The 18,866-nt window shown below is 54.3% G+C and overlaps 1 protein-coding gene across 2 annotated transcripts in view; it reads left to right on the forward strand.

The window, feature by feature from the left end:
* TBC1D10A (TBC1 domain family member 10A) overlaps positions 1 to 18,517 on the forward strand; it is a 30,277-nt gene extending 11,760 nt beyond the window's left edge. Inside the window, exons 2-9 of one of the 2 annotated variants that reach the window (XM_069497171.1) lie at positions 6,516 to 6,615; positions 11,209 to 11,316; positions 14,604 to 14,710; positions 15,377 to 15,491; positions 15,565 to 15,630; positions 16,295 to 16,484; positions 16,607 to 16,761; positions 17,680 to 18,517. In XM_069497171.1, the coding sequence (XP_069353272.1) occupies positions 6,516 to 6,615; positions 11,209 to 11,316; positions 14,604 to 14,710; positions 15,377 to 15,491; positions 15,565 to 15,630; positions 16,295 to 16,484; positions 16,607 to 16,761; positions 17,680 to 18,156 (1,318 nt within the window). In that variant the 3' untranslated portion in view covers positions 18,157 to 18,517. Of the gene's footprint in view, positions 1 to 6,494; positions 6,616 to 11,208; positions 11,317 to 14,603; positions 14,711 to 15,376; positions 15,492 to 15,564; positions 15,631 to 16,294; positions 16,485 to 16,606; positions 16,762 to 17,679 lie in introns of both variants that reach the window. The other variant, XM_069497170.1, reaches the window with a different exon arrangement.
* Positions 18,518 to 18,866: the final 349 nt, after the last annotated feature.

The following is an 18,866-nucleotide window of genomic DNA, read 5'->3' on the forward strand; positions in this document are numbered from 1 at the left end:
GTGGCCAAAGGAACCATTTCTTCATTGAGCGGGGTGGAGCTGGGCAGAGGCCCAGGGCACCAAGGCCAGTAAAGGGTGGAGAGAACCTGTTTACCAGTGTGCACTGACCCGGCGCTGGAAGGAGCAGAGCCAGGAATTCCTCATGGGAAAGAGAGGCAGGCCCAGAACTAGCCTGCATGGGGAGTGAGGGAGAGTGAAGCAAGCCAGACTCTCACCTAGACAGGGAGCCTGCACACTGCCAGCCTCAAGGCTGCTGCAGACCATCTTCCTTTTCCATACCAACTCACAGCGTGGCCTCGGGCGGATCACTTACCCTCTGGGCCACAGGCCTCCCCAGCTGTTTGGGGAGGGGATGGCCTCCCTGGGTGATCTTACAGGGCTCCCAGCCCTAACAGCCAGCCATTTGCACACCACCTCTCCTGCACTCTGGTTTCCCATCATCACTTCTTATGGAACTGGTCTAAAAGCGATTTATACTTTCAGTCATTACTACCTCTTAGGGTAATGAACTCCAGAGGTTGTTACCCAGTGTGCAAAGTAGGTCAGCCTTTTGTTTATCCTCACTTCTCTTTTGCGCTCTGGGCGGGAGAGGGAAGCTCCCTCACCCTCCCTTGTCCCTGGATCTGTGATTGGCTGTGCTTTCTCTGCACACCCACCTCCCAGTTTTCCACACTTTGGTGAGACTTTCTCTGGTTGCCTCCTCTCCATCCTGGAGACCCAAATGTGAGAGGCCACTTTCATGTTATTCACTTCAGCCCCTCTCAGCACAGACGGTGGTGAAGAAGGAAGGGAATGTGACAGGGATTGAGGCGCTGTCATGTGCGGGGCACTTGCTATGTATTGGATAGTTTAGTGCTCAAGTGGCAGCCTCCACTTCCAGACTGTGTAACCTTGGGCAGATTACTCAACCACGGTGAATCTTAGTGTTCTTGTCTATTAAGCGGAGATAATAAAAGCTACTTCCCTGGGGAATTGCGTACCTACGTAGTGTTTGGCAGAGCTAATACATGGCCAGTGCTTGAAACATGTCAGCTTTTACTGCCTCACATCATCTTTACTGCTGCTGTCTGAGGAGGTGGCATTGCCCCCATGCTATGGCCAAGGACCTGGAAGCTCAGAGAGTGGAGCAACCTGCCCTGTTGCACACAGCTGTAAAGTGGTAGAGCTGGGATGAGAAGCCAGGAGTTACAATTCGTCATTGGGCAAATTATGTAATCTCTCAGGGCCTCAATTGCTTCATGGGTAAAATGACGATAATCATGCCCTTACCAGTCAGATGAGAAGAGAGCTGTGAAAGTGCTAGGTAAGCTGCGCATGCCAGTTGCCTAACGGCTACCATTTGCTAGCCACTCACCAGGCTGGGCCCTTGTACACATTTATCCCTCATTGCAACCCTATAAAATATGGGGTGTGCATTATGGCCCCACTTAACAATGAAGAAGCTGAAGCTTAGGAGGTCAAGGGAGCTTTTGGAAGCCTCCAGCCTCCTCTGGGTTACAGGAGAAGGCTGGAGAACCGGGAGCATGCAGAGAATGGGGTCAGCAGATTCCCTGCCACCTCGGGCCATGGCGTGGCACAGCACAGCTAAGCCTAGCTCTGCCCAGGAGCCTGGCAGGATCTGTGATCAGGCACCATCTTTGTCTCTTCTGAGCTTTTCCCGCTCAGGAGATGGGGTGCTAGCAAACAGCAGGTTGCCCAGGCTTACCATCTCCAGCTGGGGTTGTGCTGGCAAGCTATGCCCATCAGTGTATTGGTGCCACTGAGCATGGATAGATATGGGCAGGCTGCTCTCTGGGCACAGTCAGGACACTGGAGGAGGTGGGGTTAGACTGTCTCCAGTGGCTTAGGGGCCAAAGATCAAGACCCACAGCAGCATCCGGAGGAGGGCCTGATTTCCCAACAGCCTTCCCTGGGGAGTTACAAGCAGCCCATGAGTCACTGAGGCAGAGGGGAAGTCCTGGTTCAGCCACTTACTTATTAGCTTCATGACTTTACCCAAGTCATACAACCTCTCTGATCAGGCCAAGTCTCCCATGGGCCAAATGGAAATAGTAGTTAATCCGTGAGGGCTCTGCTATTAGAGGGACAAATAAAATTGCTGTAGGCAGAAGTGGCTTGTAGCCCTGAATGCAGTGGCAGATGAAAGTAATGATGTCATGGAGGAAACCAGGCAGGCACCTGTTGAGCACCTGTGAGGTGTATGATGGGAGTTAGAGAAGAAGTTCAAGAGCTGGTCCAGGGAGGCAGGGGCAGTGCTGAGCCCTGTGAGCAAGTTGTAATGAAGTGCTCATTTCAGACTTCATGGCTTGACCCATTCATGAATTGGTGCTGAAATCAATTTCATGGGATTGTGACAGGCATTTAAAGGAAAAAAAAAAAGAAATAGAATAGAATAATATAAAATTGAATTGAAAATATCAGTGCATTAGTATATGTTAGCACAACTTATTTCATTTTTTTTAATTTTTTTATTTTTTTTATTTTTTTTTTTGTTTTTTTTGAGACAGAGTCTCACTCTGTTGCCCAGGCTAGAGTGAGTGCCGTGGCGTCAGCCTAGCTCACAGCAACCTCAAACTCCTGAGCTCAAGGGATCCTCCTGTCTCAGCCTCCCGAGTAGCTGGGACTACAGGCATGTGCCACCATGCCCGGCTAATTTTTTTTTAGCTGTCTATATAATTTCTTTCTATTTTTAGTAGAGATGGGGTCTCGCTCTTGCTCAGGCTGGTCTCCAACTCCTGAGCTCAAACGATCCGCCCACCTCGGCCTCCCAGAGTGCTAGGATTACAGGCGTGAGCCACCACGCCCAGCCTACAACTTATTTCATAAAATGCATTTTGTGTGTGTGCATAAACTCAGTATAAAATGTATTTTCACTGTGGGTCTCAGTTTAAAAAGTGTGAGAAATGGTGTTCTAAGCCAGGTTGAAGGTCTTCAGGCTGAAGGAAAATTAATGAGTTCTGGGCAGCAGGCGTGCGCTGTGTGGGGGCAGAGGAGTGTAGTTCAAGGGTCAAGAGCAAGGACTCTGGAGTCAGACAGGCCTGGGATTTAGTCCCAGCTCTGCCACTTACAGCCACATGGTCTTAAGCAAGCCCACAACCTTAGTCTTGGATTCAACTGTAAAATGGAGAAAATGATATTATGGTAGGGTTATTATGAAATGTACATGTGATCAATACATGCAAAGTATTAAGAAAAAAATTGGTGAGTAGTAAATGATATACAAATGGTAACCACTGTTGCTAATGTTATCATTGCTGTAGTTGTGGTTTTTAATGTCATCTTGGGCCCAGAAGGGTTACTGTGACTTGGGAGAAGAAAGGGCATTCCAGGTAGGAATGGGTGGATGACAAAGATAAGCGTGTGCATGCAAGGTATGAGAGAAGTCTGAGAATTGTGCGGCCTCTGAAGGGGGTGTTGAGATTATAGGTAGAGGATGCTAGGGAAATTAACAATAGGGTGGCTTCACCTGGAGGTCATGAGGCCCTACCCCTGGAAGAGTTCCCGCAGAGGCTGAGCTACCCCATGGGCCATTTGGTCCCTTCTCCTGGGTCAGCTTCGCTTTCACTAGCAGCTGGCTCATGCCCTCTCTCCCACTGTCAGGAGGAATCCACCAGGGCCTCTGCGCCACCACACTGTTTGCAGGGACCCCCCTGACCCCAGGTTCATCTCACAGCTCCTCTCTGGGCATCCTTAGGGGGTCAAATTCACAATGCCGGCTGTCCAAGCATATAGGGAAACTGAGGCTCAGAGAAGGAAGCGGACTTGCCTGTTGTAGAAGGGATGCCTGTATCAGACAGCAGTTGGATCAGATGCTTTCCAAGATCCTGACTGATTCAACTGAAGCATACATGAACCTTCTAATTTTTAAACAATGAATAGCCTGCAACTTTTCAGGAGCACATCCTGTGCACAAGAGATGTCTACGTGCAGTTAGCGAGCATGTGGTGTGCTGAGTGCTGGGAACAGCCAGCCCTCCAGTGGCCTCCTTCTCACCATCCCCGGATAGATTAAACGCCATGGCTGTTGAAGGAGAAGCCATTCAAATGACCATATTTCCTTAAAATTTGTCCAATTTAAGATTTTAAAAATCAAAAGGGATCTTTTTGATTGACGTGTATATTCAAAATAGTAAAATAGTAAAAGTGGGTTTAGTAGGGGGTTTTTTTGTTTGTTTCTGAGAAGATCTTGCCAAATCAGTGGTGTAACTTAAAATCAGTGGTGTCTTAGAATCCAGGAAATATGGTAGTTTGTTTTGTACCCTGTTGAAATTCCGGTTTGAGGTTTGACGTTGGGGCTTTGAAACTGCCAAAGCTGTTATCTGGCATCAGTTAAAAGAACTCAACATGTTCCTCTGTGTATCTACAGTTGGGAGAATGGGTATTTCTGAGGCCCTGCAGTCAGATTTTATCAGCAAAGCCAGACTGAGGTGTCAAATGGGCTTGTATTTAATCACAATGGGAGTTCTTTAGAAACTGGTAATCTAGGGTGAAAGGCTTGCCCTCTTTGAGCCTCAGTTTCATCATCTGTGCAGTGAGGGGGGTTGGATCAGCTATTATCCACATCCAGAATGGCCTGTTGACTCAGGGTGGGCACCCTTTCCTTTAGTTAACTCTAAGGCTTATCCCTTGACTTGTCGGATAAGCCAGTGTGTTGTAAGTGGTGGAAGGCGTCATGGCCTGGGATGTGTGGGCCCTTGGTTTCTGCTTCCTGGGTATTTAGGGGTTGCCTGGAGACACATGTCCCTAAAGGCCTGGTCCCTGCTTTGCTCTTATCAGAAAGAGAAAGGAAGGGAGTGGTTTTGTGCCCTAGTTCTGCCTCTAGGTGGTGAGAGGGGCAGCAGTTCAAGGGGGGGGGGGTGACTTGTCAGTGTGCTTCAGCTCCAAGGCTGCTCTGAGGCCTGGGCAGTTCCCCAGGTAAAGTGCACTGAAGAAGAGGACCTGTCCTTTTGTGTCTTGGGGGCCTCTGCTCTGCCAGGGCCCCTCCTCCCTCTGTTCTTCCAACCAGTAAAAGTCACAGCAGCACACTTCCTTCCGGTAGAGAGAGAATCAGAGACTCGAGGCCAGGGCCAGACCTCAGCCCCACCAGGTCCTGTTCCTGAAAGCCTCCTCCGAGCTGCCTTGAGTGCCTCTGACCCTGTGCTCCTCTCTGGGAGGCCAGGCAGTGCTGAGTGCGGCCCTTGGCAAGGACCTGACTTGGATGTGAGTCCAGGTTTTTCCACTGAGTTGCTGTTTGACTCTGAGCAAGATCCCTTTCCTGAGTATCTTACCTCTCTGAGCCTCTGTTTCCCTGTCTGTCATTAATATTTTATTCTGTTAATACTGTCAAATACTTTTTTTTCCCCTCAGCCATGATCAATTAAGACAACTACTTTTTTTTAATTTGAAAAGAAAAACACAAAAAGCACAAAAGAGAAATGTGAAAGATCCACAATCCACCACTTTAAAATAATTTTAAGAAAAGAGTCTGTGTGTGTGTGTGTGTGTGTGTGTGTAGAAAGAGAGATGTACCCATACATTTTGTTGTTATTGTTACCAAAATTGCTCTGTAAGCTAAATTAGAAAGCATCTGTAGAATGCGTAGCCTACAAATGTTAGTCTCCTTCTGCTCTTTGCCCCTCAGTGATGTGAACTTGGGAATTTCCAGGGACTCACTCCTTGGAGGAAGCCCACTCAGTTGATAACACGCTCTGGCTAAGCCAGGGGTTCCTGCCCCGGCCCACCTTCTGTTGCTTTGGTGCTAGTCTGCCTGCCCAGGGTGGGTCTCGATGCTGAGCTGTTATCCCCACATTTAGTGCCACCAGAAGACCAACTGCATGAGGATCGGGACTTTGTTGTGGTCGCAGGAATACATCCACAGCCGGCCCAGAGGCCCTCACCATAGAACAAAGCACAGTTTTGACAGCTGCTCAGTCAGTAAATATGTGAATACAAGAGGTGGTGTTTGATGGGGCTTTGAAGTGTGTGTAGGATTTTGATGGGTGGAGACAGCTTGGGAAACATTCCAGCAAAGGGACTGGCGTGAGTAAAGGTTGGGAGGTGGGAAAGGGCCCGGGCGTAATTGGGGAAACTCTGAGTAACTAGTTGGGCTGGAGTGAGGAGGTGGCATGTTATTTCTGTACTCGTTTGACTAGTTTCTGCGTCCAACTCTGCACCTTGCACACAGGCCCTCCAAAAAGACTTGTTTACCAAGGCTAACCCAGGACAGGAATGCTTTGCTTTGGTGCACAGATGCAGACACTCGCTTAGCCTCTGCCCCAGAGAGCCACGGTGACCCCTGGCCCCTGGACACACTGGGAGAACACTCGAACTTGCTGTCTCTCTGGCTTGTATCTTCCAGGGAGGAGGGCAGAGTTTCCTTTCATCTGTAGTGGGGTGTTCATGAATTACCAGTCCCAGAGGGAATGGCAGGGATGGGGGGCGGGGGAACAGAGGTCTGACCAGGCTGGTGGCTGGGGCGAAAGCCAGGGCCTTTGCTTCTCTTGGCACCTCTGACGGGCCCTGCCCTCTGCTCCACAGGCTGGAGGAAGTCCCCCTGGAGGTGCTGAGGCAGAGGGAGTCCAAGTGGCTGGACATGCTCAACAACTGGGACAAATGGATGGCCAAGAAGCACAAAAAGGTGAGGGGCATGGCCTTGGACCTAGAGCTGGCAGTTGGCAGCCTGGGGAGGAGGAGGAAGAGGGAGGAACTTCAACTTAGGAAGGCAGGGGCTTCTCCAACTACCAGGTGCCTTAGGTGTCCTTCATCTGCCAATGGGGGACAGAAGCTGGCTGGAGGGCAAGGGGATGGTTGAGACCTCATAGATGACTTCAGGTTCATGCAGAACTTTGTCCTGGAGTTCAACTTCAAAGCCACTTTTAGCCAATAGCCCTTATAGGTAGCTTTCCCCTAGCATTCCTGGGAGAAGGCCTTGAGTGCTGCTTACCCGGTCAGGGAGGATTTTATAATACCAGTAACAGCTAACATGTATGGAACACTTGCAGTGTGCTTGGCATTTGTCTTGGATAATTCTTACAACACCCTGGTGTGAGGTTAGTGGTCGTAGTAGCCCCACTGTAGGCTGGCCTGCAGGATCAAGATTTGAACCCATGCAATGTAACTTTAGCACCTGCCCTCTTCACCACCACAATAAGGGGCCTTCTTCACCCTCTAGATTAATTTGATGACTTCCCTCTTGCCTCTTGGCCAAAGGGAAAAGAAAGAAAAGTAACCTGACAGTTTAATAACAGCCTTACAAAAATGAAAACACCCAGTAGTCCTTTTCTAGTCAGGCTCTATCCCCCGGGGAAAACATTCTTGGCCACCACTCTTAAGTGTGTGTATGTCGACGTCCTTGGCCACCCTCACCAGGATCTAGTTACTTCCTGGCTTAGAGGGGGCCTGTCCAGAGCCTCCCAGCCAGGGTCTCCTCTGCTCAAGTTCCCAGTCCACAGAGTGAACCCCATCGTCCACTGCTGACACACTGGTCTAGTCCAGGCCAGCACAGCTGGCTGCAAGGCCCAGCAGAAAACTCAGCACCAAAAGTCAGGTCTGGACTTGGGTCTAGCCCCGTTCCCTTCTTCCCTTTGTGCCCGTGGCTGGCTGTGTAACTTTGGGCAAGTCACTTCGCCCTCTCAGCCTCAGTTTCTCTGGTCAAGTGGGAGGGATAATCCTGTTTCAGGGTTCGCACGGGGTGGTGACTATAAGTGCTTCATTGACTGTAAAGCCCTGTGCCGTGGGACAGGCTCACCCAAGCCAAGGCTTTCTTATTGTTCTGCATGGACTTGGGGGCACTCATCTCTTGCTTTTTTTTTAATTTATTTATTTATTTATATATTTTTTTGAGACAGAGTCTCGCTCTGTTGCCCAGGCTAGAGTGCCATGGTGTCAGCCTAGCTCACAGCAACCTCAAACTCCTGGGCTTAAGCAATCCTCCTGCCTCAGCCTCTTGAGTAGCTGGGACTACAGGCATGCGCTACCATGCCCGGCCAATTTTTCTATATATATATATTTTTAGCTGTCCATATAATTTTTTTCTATTTTTAGTAGAGACGGGGTCTCGCTCTTGCTCAGGCTGGTCTCGAACTCCTGACCTCAAGCGATCCTTCCACCTTGGCCTTCCAGAGTGCTAGGATTACAAGCATGAGCCACTGCACCCGGCCTATCTTTTGCTTATGAGAAAATCAATCTCTGTCTGTCTCAAAAATTTTTAAGGCAGTTATTCCTCAACTGCTTCCTGCCTGACTCTGGGGTCTGTTTTCCTGCCTCATCACCCCTCAGCTCGAACCCCGAGCTGTAGCTCGCTCTCCAGCCGTCTGTTGGGGTGACTAGTGGTTGGCAGGGACTGTGGCTCTGGCCTTCTTGCAAATGGGGATTCCAGAGGGGAGCCTTGGGAAGCTCCTGTCAGCAGAGCAGCGAGCAGCACTTCCTCTTCCCTTTGCTTCCCTGGCACTGTGGTTAGAGCCCGGTGGCTGCCCTGCCTAGCAGAGGTTTCCACAGGAGTATTTCAGTCCACCCTGCCCAGAAGCCCTAACCCACTGCTCCTCTCCAGACCAAGACAACCACAGGGTGCCCCTCCTCCCACCTCAGCTGTGGCCCCACCGGGCTCTGCCCTGGGAGCTCTTCCTGCTGCCTGTGGAGGCTCGGGCTCTCCCTCTGGTCTGGAAGTCGTGGTACAGGAAGGATAATACCTGTTTCAGGAAGTGGGCTCAGGCCTATACATAATCCTGCTGGGAGAGTGTCTTCCTTCCCCAGCCATGTCCAGGACGGAATTCTGGGCCGGCAGGGAGGCAGGGCTGTGGCTGGAATGCTGTCTTCCCCGGTAGAGCCCTGCCCTCCCAGAGTTCAGCAGGCACGGGTGTGGCCTCACTCAACTTTCATCAGAGACCTCCTCTCCTCAGGCCTTGCCTCAGAGAATGGTAATCCTTTGTGGTTTCTGGAAGCACCTAGTCATGCTTTATCCTTACTGATTGCCTAAGGCAGGTAGGGTAGAGATGACGGTCCCTAGGACCTGTATGCCGAGGGGGATACCGGCAGCCAGAGTGGGAAAGGCTGGCCATGTTCTGGGCTCTCCAGCCCTGGGCCCGCAGTTAGGGTGAGGCCTCTCTGGGAACCTTAGTGGACTGAAAGTGCTCCAGTGCTCTCCTGGAGGAGGCCAAGGATGATGGGGTGCTGTGACAGGGGGCTGCCTCATGCTGAGCGTGGCCCTGGGGAGCTTAAAGGGCCTGTGACTCTGGGCTGTACTATGTCCCTTTGCCAAGGCCTGACCAAAGGGGCTTCCTTAAGGAGACCCTTGTCCCACAGCAGCAGGAAACTGTTCCCAGCGCCTGGGGCAGTTCCCTTCCACTCCCTTCCTCTGCCCCCTTTCCAGGCAGTCCTAGAAGCTCTCACTTGGTGCCTGTGACCAGCCAGTTCTGCTCTTCCCCTGTCTGCCTGGCTCCTTCCTGGTTCTTGACTCTCTCTGACCCTTGGAAAGTTTTCTCTTGTTTGCACTGGTCATCAGGAAGGCCAGGGCTTCTGTGCTCCCTCCTCCGAGAGCTGCTAGCGGGACTGTTTGAGGGATTTTCCAGGTGAGGGGAAGTTAGGTGTAAGCGGAGGCCCTGGGGCTTGTGTGTCAGGCATCCTGCTGGGATGGAGGGGCAGAGAGGAAGCCGTTACTTAGTGAACACAGACTATGTGTCAGGCCCCACGCTAAGCACGTTTTTCCCCTTCTAGTGGAATCCTTTCAACCACTCTGCCAAGGAGGAGGTATTATCATTCTGATCTTATAGTCGAGAAGTGATTGGCTCAAGGTCAGCGCTGGATTTAAACCCACGTCCTCATGCTCTTCTCATGCCCTGGGTGCCTATCTCCTTTATCCCAGTGCAGGGGCTAAGGAAGTATCCCTGTCCACTGCCCCACGCTCCACCATTCCATAGGAGTAGTGCCTGTGCACTTGCCCCCACCCTCCTTGATGGGTCAGGACAGCTGCCTTCAGAGCCTCATTCTGGTCCCAAGCCCAGGGGGAGCCCCCTCCCCCGTCCATCTCTGAGAGGCCAGTGGAGTGGAGAGTGGGTGGGTCTGGATCCCCCAAGCCTGTGTGGTGCAGCTAGGAGGTATTCGGGTCTCTGATTGTGTGACTTTAATTTTTCCCACTCTGTGCCTTGGTTTCCCCATTTGTAAAAACCATAATGGTTTTTCACCCAGCCTGAGCAAGAGCGAGACCCCACCTCTACTAAAAATAGAAAGAAATTATATGGACAGCTAAAAATATATATAGAAAAAATTAGCCGGGCATGGTGGCGCATGCCTGTAGTCCCAGCTACTCGGGAGGCTGAGACAGGAGGATCCCTTGAGCTCAGGAGTTTGAGGTTGCTGTGAGCTAGGCTGACGCCACGGCACTCACTCTAGCCTGGGCAACAGAGTGAGACTCTGTCTCAAAAAAAAAAAAAAAAAAAAAAAAAACCAAAACCATAATGGTTTTTCAGACTGGGTTTTGGCAGTAGAAAACATATGATAAAAACAGCTAGTCTGAATTAAGCACTAGCTCTGGGTCATGAGCTACCTCAAATACTTCCTTTCCCACTTCTCCCATTCTGTGAGTGGCAGGGAAGACCTGGGCCGTTTTAGCAAGGGCTGGGATTAAGATTCACACCCAGGCCAGCTGCCTCTGCCCCAGGCTCATGATCCTGGGAGCTCAGGGTCAAGGAGAAGAGAAGAGAAGGGATTTTTGACCAAAATAAAGAGGGAGCTATTCGAGCAGCTCCCATCTTCCTTTTGAGTTGTGCTGCAATTTCTGCCCCCTGCGCTGGTTGTGTCCTGCCACGTGGCTGCTTAAAGCAACACCCCCATGAAAGTGGCCGAGCCATGCCCCACAGAGTGCAGTTCCTTCCCTGGTGACAAATCATGGGGCTTGCCCAAGTTGTGTGCCTTCATTTTGATTCAGAAGATAGTTTGGGGTGGGGAGGGCGGGGGAAGTCCAGAATTCTGTGACAGACCTCAGGAATGCCTGTATTGTCACTGGACCAGGGGCTGCGCAACTCTGCCATCACCTGGTGGCAGCATGTCTCATTGCAGTCACCTCCTCCCCCCACCAAAGGATCTGCATTATAGCAACAGTAGGAAAGTCCTCTCTTCTCCCTGATTCTGCTCTTGCTGATACGTGCGCTGAGGGCCTGCCAGGCACTGGCAGAAGGGCTGGGCTGGGGAGCTGCCTGGGCGGGTGCACGGGCACAGCCGTCCTTTTGACTTTCAGATCCGTCTCCGGTGCCAGAAGGGCATCCCACCTTCTCTGCGGGGCCGTGCTTGGCAGTACCTGTCAGGAGGCAAGGTCAAGTTACAGCAGAACCCTGGAAAGTTTGACGTGAGTTTCCCTTCCTTCACCCTGCCCTTCCTTCCGCATCTCTTGGCGTTCTCCCCATAGCCGCAATCCCCCATGTGCTCACCTGGACCTCAGCAGGATGAGCTGTCAATGGCTCCTCCAGTCACATGCCTGACTGTCTGGGCCCTAGCAGGCCAGACTGGCCCAGTCCTGGGTACCTGTGACTCCTGGAGGCTCTGCTCATCTGAGGCTGCAGTCCTGAGCAGCCCTCAGTGGGATGGACAGACATGCTGCTCCTATTCCAGCTCTTTCTCTTGGGAACCACTCAGGTTTTGCTTTCTTATGCTCAGCGGGCTTTTGGTCATCAGGAGAGGACACTCAGACCACTTCCCTGACTGAAGTCAGGGAAGCCCCTTTGGGAGCTTGCCTAGCAGGACCACAGGCCCCTCAACACTTCCTGGCCTCCCATCCCCTGCTCTTTCTCCTGCCTCATCCAAGCCTGGCCAGACACAGTCCACCTGTGTGGCTGGTGACAGAGCCACACCAGTAGCCCCAGGGGTCTAAGCCAGTCAGCGGCCAGAGAGGGTGCCCTCTGTAGTCATGCCTCTCTCTGCCCCCACCTCCCTCCTGCTGTCCCCGCTCCTTGGCTGACCAGAGTAAGATACCGCTCCATTCACGGAGCTGGCCAGCTCCTCCAGCCTGCTCCCCTGGGGAACTACAGGGAGGCGCTTGGCTTCCCCAGGGTTGCCCTAGCTTATCTGCCAGATCTGGCCCCAGGCCTCAGGGTTTCTCCCAGGACCTTGGGACTGGTGGCAGACAGACAGTGAGACAGCTGCCAGCCACCAGCTCTTTGTTGACCTGCCTCAAGCTTGAAACACTCCTGTTCTGCTCAACACGTTCTCTGAGAAGGGTGGGCAGGGCAGGGCCAAGCAGCCTGGAGTTTCTGCTGGTGACCTAGAAAGGGTGAGGGCTGTTTGCCGGTATCACTTGGCTCTGGGGGTGGGAGTCAGGGGGAGCTGGTGGAGTGTTGGCTGAGGTAGCTCTGAATCAGGGGGATTGGATTATCCCCCAGGGCACCAATACCAGGCCCCCCTAGAGCACCTCTTGACTCCAGAGTCTTCCTCCCAGTGGCTACATCTCCTCCATTTTAAGGGGCTGCATCCTGGGCAGACTGGGAGGCTCAGGGTAGGAGCCGCATTCCCAAGTCCATAGCCTGTGCCAGGCTGCCAGAGCCAGGCATGAGAGCCGAGAGCGTGGGCAGCCTGGCAGCCTCCTGGTCGTTTAGTTCCACAGGTGTGAACACGTCCACAGCGAGCACAGCAGCGTGCAGAGCTGTGTGCCTGTGTGGGCAGAGTGCCGTGTCCAGCGAGGAATACGCCACCTCTGCGGGGTCTGGAAGGTTGCTTGTGTGAGGAGGTAGATTTGCTGAGAAAGGTCTTCCCAATGCACTGAAGCCGAGTGACAGGGTCCTGCAGCAGTCCTGGGGGCTGGAAGAGTGGTTTGTGAGCACCCCTGGAAGGACTTTGCCTGCAGGTGACCCAGGAGACACATGAGAAGCTGCTGTGGGCGCATGTGCCTAGGCGGGGTACAGTGAGACAGCTGTGGTGGCAGCACATACCTGTTCCTGTGCTCCCTCCCCCTGCCGGGGTCCTCCATTCAACATGCGGTCCAGGTGGCCAACCCCCACTGCAGCAGTTGGGTGGGTTCTGTAGGCGCTGCCAGCTCCGTATTCTCCTGGACTTGCTATTTCTTCCTCCTCCTTGGGCAGGCAGGACCTTCCTGTCCTTTTTCACCCAGTTTTCTTCTCTGGCTTCACCTCATGATGGCACCAGCACTCTCAGGCTGGCGGAGGCCGCAGGCCCACTGACTGCTGTACCTGCTCATCTGCCAGCGCCCTTTCTCCTGACAGCTACGCCTTTTCCTTTCTTACCAACCCATGTGTAGCCGAGCACCTGGAGCTGCCGAGGTACCAGATGAACACATCCTAGGAACTGACTTTTGGAGTTCTCAGATCCCTACTTCATGGGAACTCCAGCCTTGAACACCGGCAGCCTTTCCCCTCGGTACGCTCTCTGGTCAAGCTCCTGGCACGCTGGGTTCCTTGGCTTAATGCTGGGACACCCCCACTGAGGGGCATGAGAGAGAAAGGGGCTTGTGCGAAGTCACCTGCTGGCCAGTCCACTTGGTGTGTTTGCTGAGGACCTGGCCTCCCTCCCACAGGCCTTCCCTGTTGCTGCCCCGGCCCTGCAGGCAACTTGTACCTGCTCTGCCTCCCTGCTCCGCCCTCAGGGTTTCCTTCCTAGTTATTTTTTCTTTCCTTTTTTAAAATCAAGATATGAACTTATATAGCATAAAATGCACAGATCTTGAGTGTGCAGTTCAAGGAGGTTTGACAAATAATACACTTCCGTGGAACCAGCATGCAAATCAAGGTAGAGAACGTTTCAAATGACTGAGAAACGATTTTTCTTTTTGTAATAGTTTCGTTGTTTTTATAAAGGTACACGTGCTAACATGTTCACAGAAGTTCAAAGAAACGAGTAAAACTTTGTTGAAACCCAGCACGCAGACAAGCATCTGAGGTTAATGGTTTGACAGATGTCATGTCCTTCTAGACAGCACCCTGTGCCAGTCACTCACACACACCCCTCCCTGAATAGGTGATGCCACTGCAGAGGGAGGTGAGTAGCAGAGGAGCTGGGATTGACAGCTCTGAGTCAGACCTGGCTTCAGTCCCAGCTCCACCGTTTTTCCAGCCACGAGGCCTTGGACAAGTGACTTTAGTTGACACTCAGTTTTTGTTGTTGTTGTTGCATTATGGTCTGAATGCTCAGTTTTCTCATCTGTGAATCGGGTGTTGTGATGGGACCCGCCTTAGGGGGTTCAGGAGAGGAGTCAGTGAGGCCCACAGGTGCTCCATACTCAGTTCGGCATGTGGCTCAGAGAGGTGTTGACAGATGGTAGGTATTGCTTTGACAAGGAGCCTTCCATCCTAAGGATGTGACGTAACGTGAGTCCTGAATGAAGTGCCCAGAGGTTCTTTCAGCCACAGCTCGGGTGGACACTCTTGCCCACATCGATCTTCCTAGAGCTAGGATCCCCCCCTCAGGATATCCAGGGCCCTTCTCTCCTTGCCCTTTTGTCCCTGCCCAGGCATCCTTACCTGGGCTTCCCTACCTGCCTTCAGGAAGGCCCAGTCCATGATAGGACTGGGTGGGCATGGCCCCTGGTGCAGGGCTCTTCCAATACCTGGGATGGCCGTGTTCTATCAGGAGTGGCTCCCTGCATCCTCCACAGCCCCTAATGTGTGCCTTTGCCCTTGCTTCCAGGAGCTGGACATGTCCCCTGGGGACCCCAAGTGGCTGGATGTGATTGAGCGTGACCTGCACCGGCAGTTCCCTTTCCACGAGATGTTTGTGTCCCGGGGGGGTCACGGGTGAGCAGGCTGGGCCTTGTGGGCTGGGAAGTGGCTCTAGGCCCAGTTTCTCAGGGGGCAGAGGAGGCACAAGTTTGGGGATATCTCAGAGGCCCAGAAGCCGAGTGCCCAAAACTCCACTGTCAGCATCCCCCCTTTTTGGTTTGAGTCTGAGAGGTGCTTTTAGCATCTCCTCTTACCTCTGGGGCAGCTTTCATCGACTCCCCAGAGTACTAGAGCTTGCTCAGCCTGGCCCTCTTCTGGAAACAGGTTTTGCTGGGGAGAAAGAGGGTTGGGAGGAGTTGGTTGGGTGGAGGGTATGCAGCAGGGGTGAGATGGGGCAGCCAAGGGGACTAAGACAGACACCTGGGACAAAGCTGGCCTGGCCAAGGAGCCACAGCTGCCGTGTGAGGGGCCCCGACTTTCAGCCCCTGACACATCCTCACCCTGTGCTGCATCCTGCCCTGGCCCTCACCTGTCATGGGGAGCCCTGCCCCACCTCCCTCCAGTCACATGGACATCCATATGCTGCAGTGGAAGAGTGACTCCTTGGTGACCACAACAGGTCACCTCCCCTCTCCAGGGAAGTGCAGATTCTGAGGCAGGTCTGGTCCAGTGGGACAGAGGTGAGAGCAGTGGGTGGCAGAGTCACACCTGTCATTGCTGCCCTGCCTGGCCTCTCCACAGCCAGCAGGACCTTTTCCGTGTGCTGAAGGCCTACACGCTGTACCGACCTGAGGAGGGCTACTGCCAGGCCCAGGCGCCCATTGCCGCCGTCCTGCTCATGCACATGCCTGCTGAGGTACCACCAGGCCCTGGCGGGGGGGCTAGTAGGAACCCCCAGTGGCAAGGCCTCACGTCTCTCTTGCCCACAGCAAGCCTTCTGGTGCCTGGTACAGATCTGTGAGAAGTACCTTCCCGGCTACTACAGTGAGAAACTGGTGAGTGCTCGCCTGGCCTGGGACCTGCCCCCGCTAGGTCCACACCCTCTGTGGCCCCTCCAGGCCTTTCTCTCCACAGCAAGTCCTGCCCAGGGCCTTCCATTGCCCGCAGGCTAAGTCCCAAGGCCTGCCAGGTCAGGTCTCTTGGGCTCTGCCATCATCAGTTCCACACTCATCTCCATCCCTGCCTCTTGCCACTCTGGACACTTGGTGGGACTGAAGTTCCTCCAGGGCACCAAGGTCCTCCCTGCCTCGGCATTGGCCTAGGCCCAAACCTCTGCCTGGAAGCTCCGTTCCCTGCGCTGTCCCTTGAAAACCCTTTGCCTCAGCTTTCAGCCCTCAGGGAGCTTCCTTGACCCTGACAGGCACATGCTCCAACACAAGAACGTTCCTGTTCCTGCCTTGTCCCGGGCACTCAGCCCCCTCCTCTTTCCCCCGTTCTCTTTGTGCTCATGAGCCCCTTCTCACTGTGAGCTCCACGAAGGGGACAGCTGTCTCTGCTTTGTTCATTGTTGCATCCCAGCGCCCCGTATCTGGCACCCTGCAGGCAATAGCCGCCCCAGGAATGAACGAATGCCTGCCTGATGCTGGGCGCTGGGGTGTCGTCCCTGCCCTGCCTCCTTCAGGCCACTGTCATGGCCCCGTGGCCTCCATGTCCCCTTAGGAGGCGATCCAGCTGGATGGGGAGATCCTGTTCTCACTGCTGCAGAAGGTGTCACCGGTGGCCCACAAGCACCTTAGCCGGCAGAAGATCGACCCGCTGCTCTACATGACAGAGTGGTTCATGTGCGCCTTCGCACGTACCTTGCCCTGGAGCTCCGTGCTGCGCGTCTGGGACATGTTCTTCTGTGAAGGTACAGGCCAGGACTGGAGGGAGTGGCCCTGCCCCCAGGCAGCCCCCAGGCAGCCTCTCTTTCCAGGGAAAGCCCCTAAGGGTCCCTTGCATTCCCCACCTGCCCCCTCACCCCCACTGCAGGAGTCAAGATCATCTTCCGGGTGGGACTGGTGCTGCTGAAGCACGCGCTGGGCTCCCCCGAGAAGGTCAAAGCCTGCCAGGGCCAGTACGAGACGATCGAGCGACTGCGGAGCCTCAGCCCCAAGATCATGCAGGAGGCCTTCCTGGTCCAGGAGGTACGGCCCACACCTGGCCCTCGCCAGAAGGGAGGGGGAGACGTGGGAGTCCTTTGGGGACCAGCCTGGTAATCCTCTGCCCCTGGCTCACCTGTGCCAGGCCCGCTGCTCAGCAGCCCAGGAGGGCGTGGGTGGACCTCATCCTCCTGTCCAGGTGAGGAGTGTGGGGCACAGGGAGGCCTAGCTTTGCAGGGCTTGACTTGTCTGAGCCAGTTGGGAATGAAGAGGAGTGGTGGCCTGTCACCTTCTCCCTCACTGGTACCACATTCCCAGCTTTGGCTCTATTATTCCCTTTTTTCTTTCTTCATGGCTACTTGTCTCTTAGGGGCTGTAATGAGGTGACACAGGCATGGTGGGCTTCTCTGGGTTGAGGCGAGGGCCAGGCTGGGGGCAGGGCTGCTGCCAGTATGTGGGACAGAAGCAGAAGAGCAACGGCCCGTTTTACACCTGCTTCTCCCAACAGCTGCTGGGGGCTGTGGCAGCACCCGCATTTCACACGTGAGGAAAGGGAGGCTCACAGAGGCAGGATCACAAAGCAGCCTCCCCCAGAGTCACCCAGCCAGAAGGTGGTGGGGCTGGAATTTGAGCCCAGGCAGCCAGGCTGCCCTGGACAGTGGCGGACACAGGTTGGCAGAGAGCAGGTTTTTCCCTGCCTGAGCCTTACCCCTCCTGCCTCACAGTGGGGCAGGTAGACTCAGGAGTGGTAGGCAGACTTCTCCTCAGAGGCAGAGGGTCTCAAGTGTCCGGCCCACCTGGCATTCAGCTCTGGGACTTGTGACCACAGCTTGGGACCTTCCTGGAGTCAGCCTTTAGTGGTCAGGGCTGGGGTATGCTCAGGGAGAGGGGAGGCCCCAGCTGGGAAGCAGAAGGGAAAGGTCTTTCTTTCTGGTGCCCACTTGCCTGTCACTTCCCCTGCAGGTGGTAGAGTTGCCTGTGACAGAGCGCCAGATTGAGCGTGAGCACCTCATCCAGCTGCGGCGCTGGCAGGAGACCCGAGGTGAGCTGCAGTGCCGCTCCCCGCCCAGGCTGCATGGCGCCAAGGCCATCCTGGATGCAGAACCCGGCCCCCGGCCTGCCCTGCAGCCTTCACCGTCCATCCGCCTGCCCCCAGATGCCCCCCTCCCCAGCTCCAAAGCCAAGCCCAAGCCACCCAAGCAGGTGCAGAAGGAGCAGCGGAAGCGGACGAAGGCGAGTGGGCAGCTGGATAAGACCCAAGCCTCAAATCAAGCCACGGTGGTGGCCGCTGCAGGAGATGCATGTCCCCCACAGGATGTGTCCCCAAAGGACCCAGCACCCCAGGACCCAGCCCCTCAAGACTCAGCTCCCCAGGACTCAGCCCACCACCACTCCCAGGAGAGCCTGACGTCCCAAGAGAGTGAGGACACCTACTTGTAACCCTGGCAGCTCAGGCCTCCAGGATGGGGTCTCCACACACCTACATGATTCATGGACTGACACTCCAGGCCCACCCTCTGAGGGCCCAACCGCCTGGCTGCTGAGCTGGGGAAGAGTCTGGCTGGCCCAGCACAGATTCTGCCTGAGCCTCCTTATTTATTTTCTCTAGAGTGGAGCTCGGGCTGGCCCAGCCAGCAGGCAGAAGCTAGGGCTGAGAGGGTGGGGCCTCACTCAGCCCCCTCCTCCTAGGGGGATGGTCCCCAGGGCTAGGGCGCTGGAATGAGGTGAGAGGGTGGGGTGTTCTTGTGTAAAATAGAAACATGGTTTTGGTTTTGTACAGAAATAAACAGGCTTGTGTAGACCTGGTGTGCAGCTAGGGACTGGGCAGGGGGCGCCACTCTGTTGCTCAGCATCTCTTCTCCATGCCCTACAGAGGCCCCTTCCTGGGCCCCAGCCCAGCACCACAGCCTCTCCGGGAAGTACCTGTGCCAGAGGACATGCCACGTCCAGGGCCAGCCCTTGTTCTTAGCCCCCAGTTTTACCCACCCCATCTCTGGTGCCCCATGGGGAGGAACACCAGGGCTGGAGCCCAGTGCTGGGGCAGGGCAGGGCATGCTCCCCAGGTCTTGGTCCCCACCCATCACTGAGAGGGAGGGGGCTCCTTAAGGAAGAGGTTTTAGGGTCTTGCTCCTCCAAGGCCTGGGTTGGAT

This window comes from Eulemur rufifrons, chromosome 21 (genome assembly GCF_041146395.1).
Source record: "Eulemur rufifrons isolate Redbay chromosome 21, OSU_ERuf_1, whole genome shotgun sequence".
NCBI classification, from domain to species: Eukaryota; Metazoa; Chordata; class Mammalia; order Primates; family Lemuridae; genus Eulemur; species Eulemur rufifrons.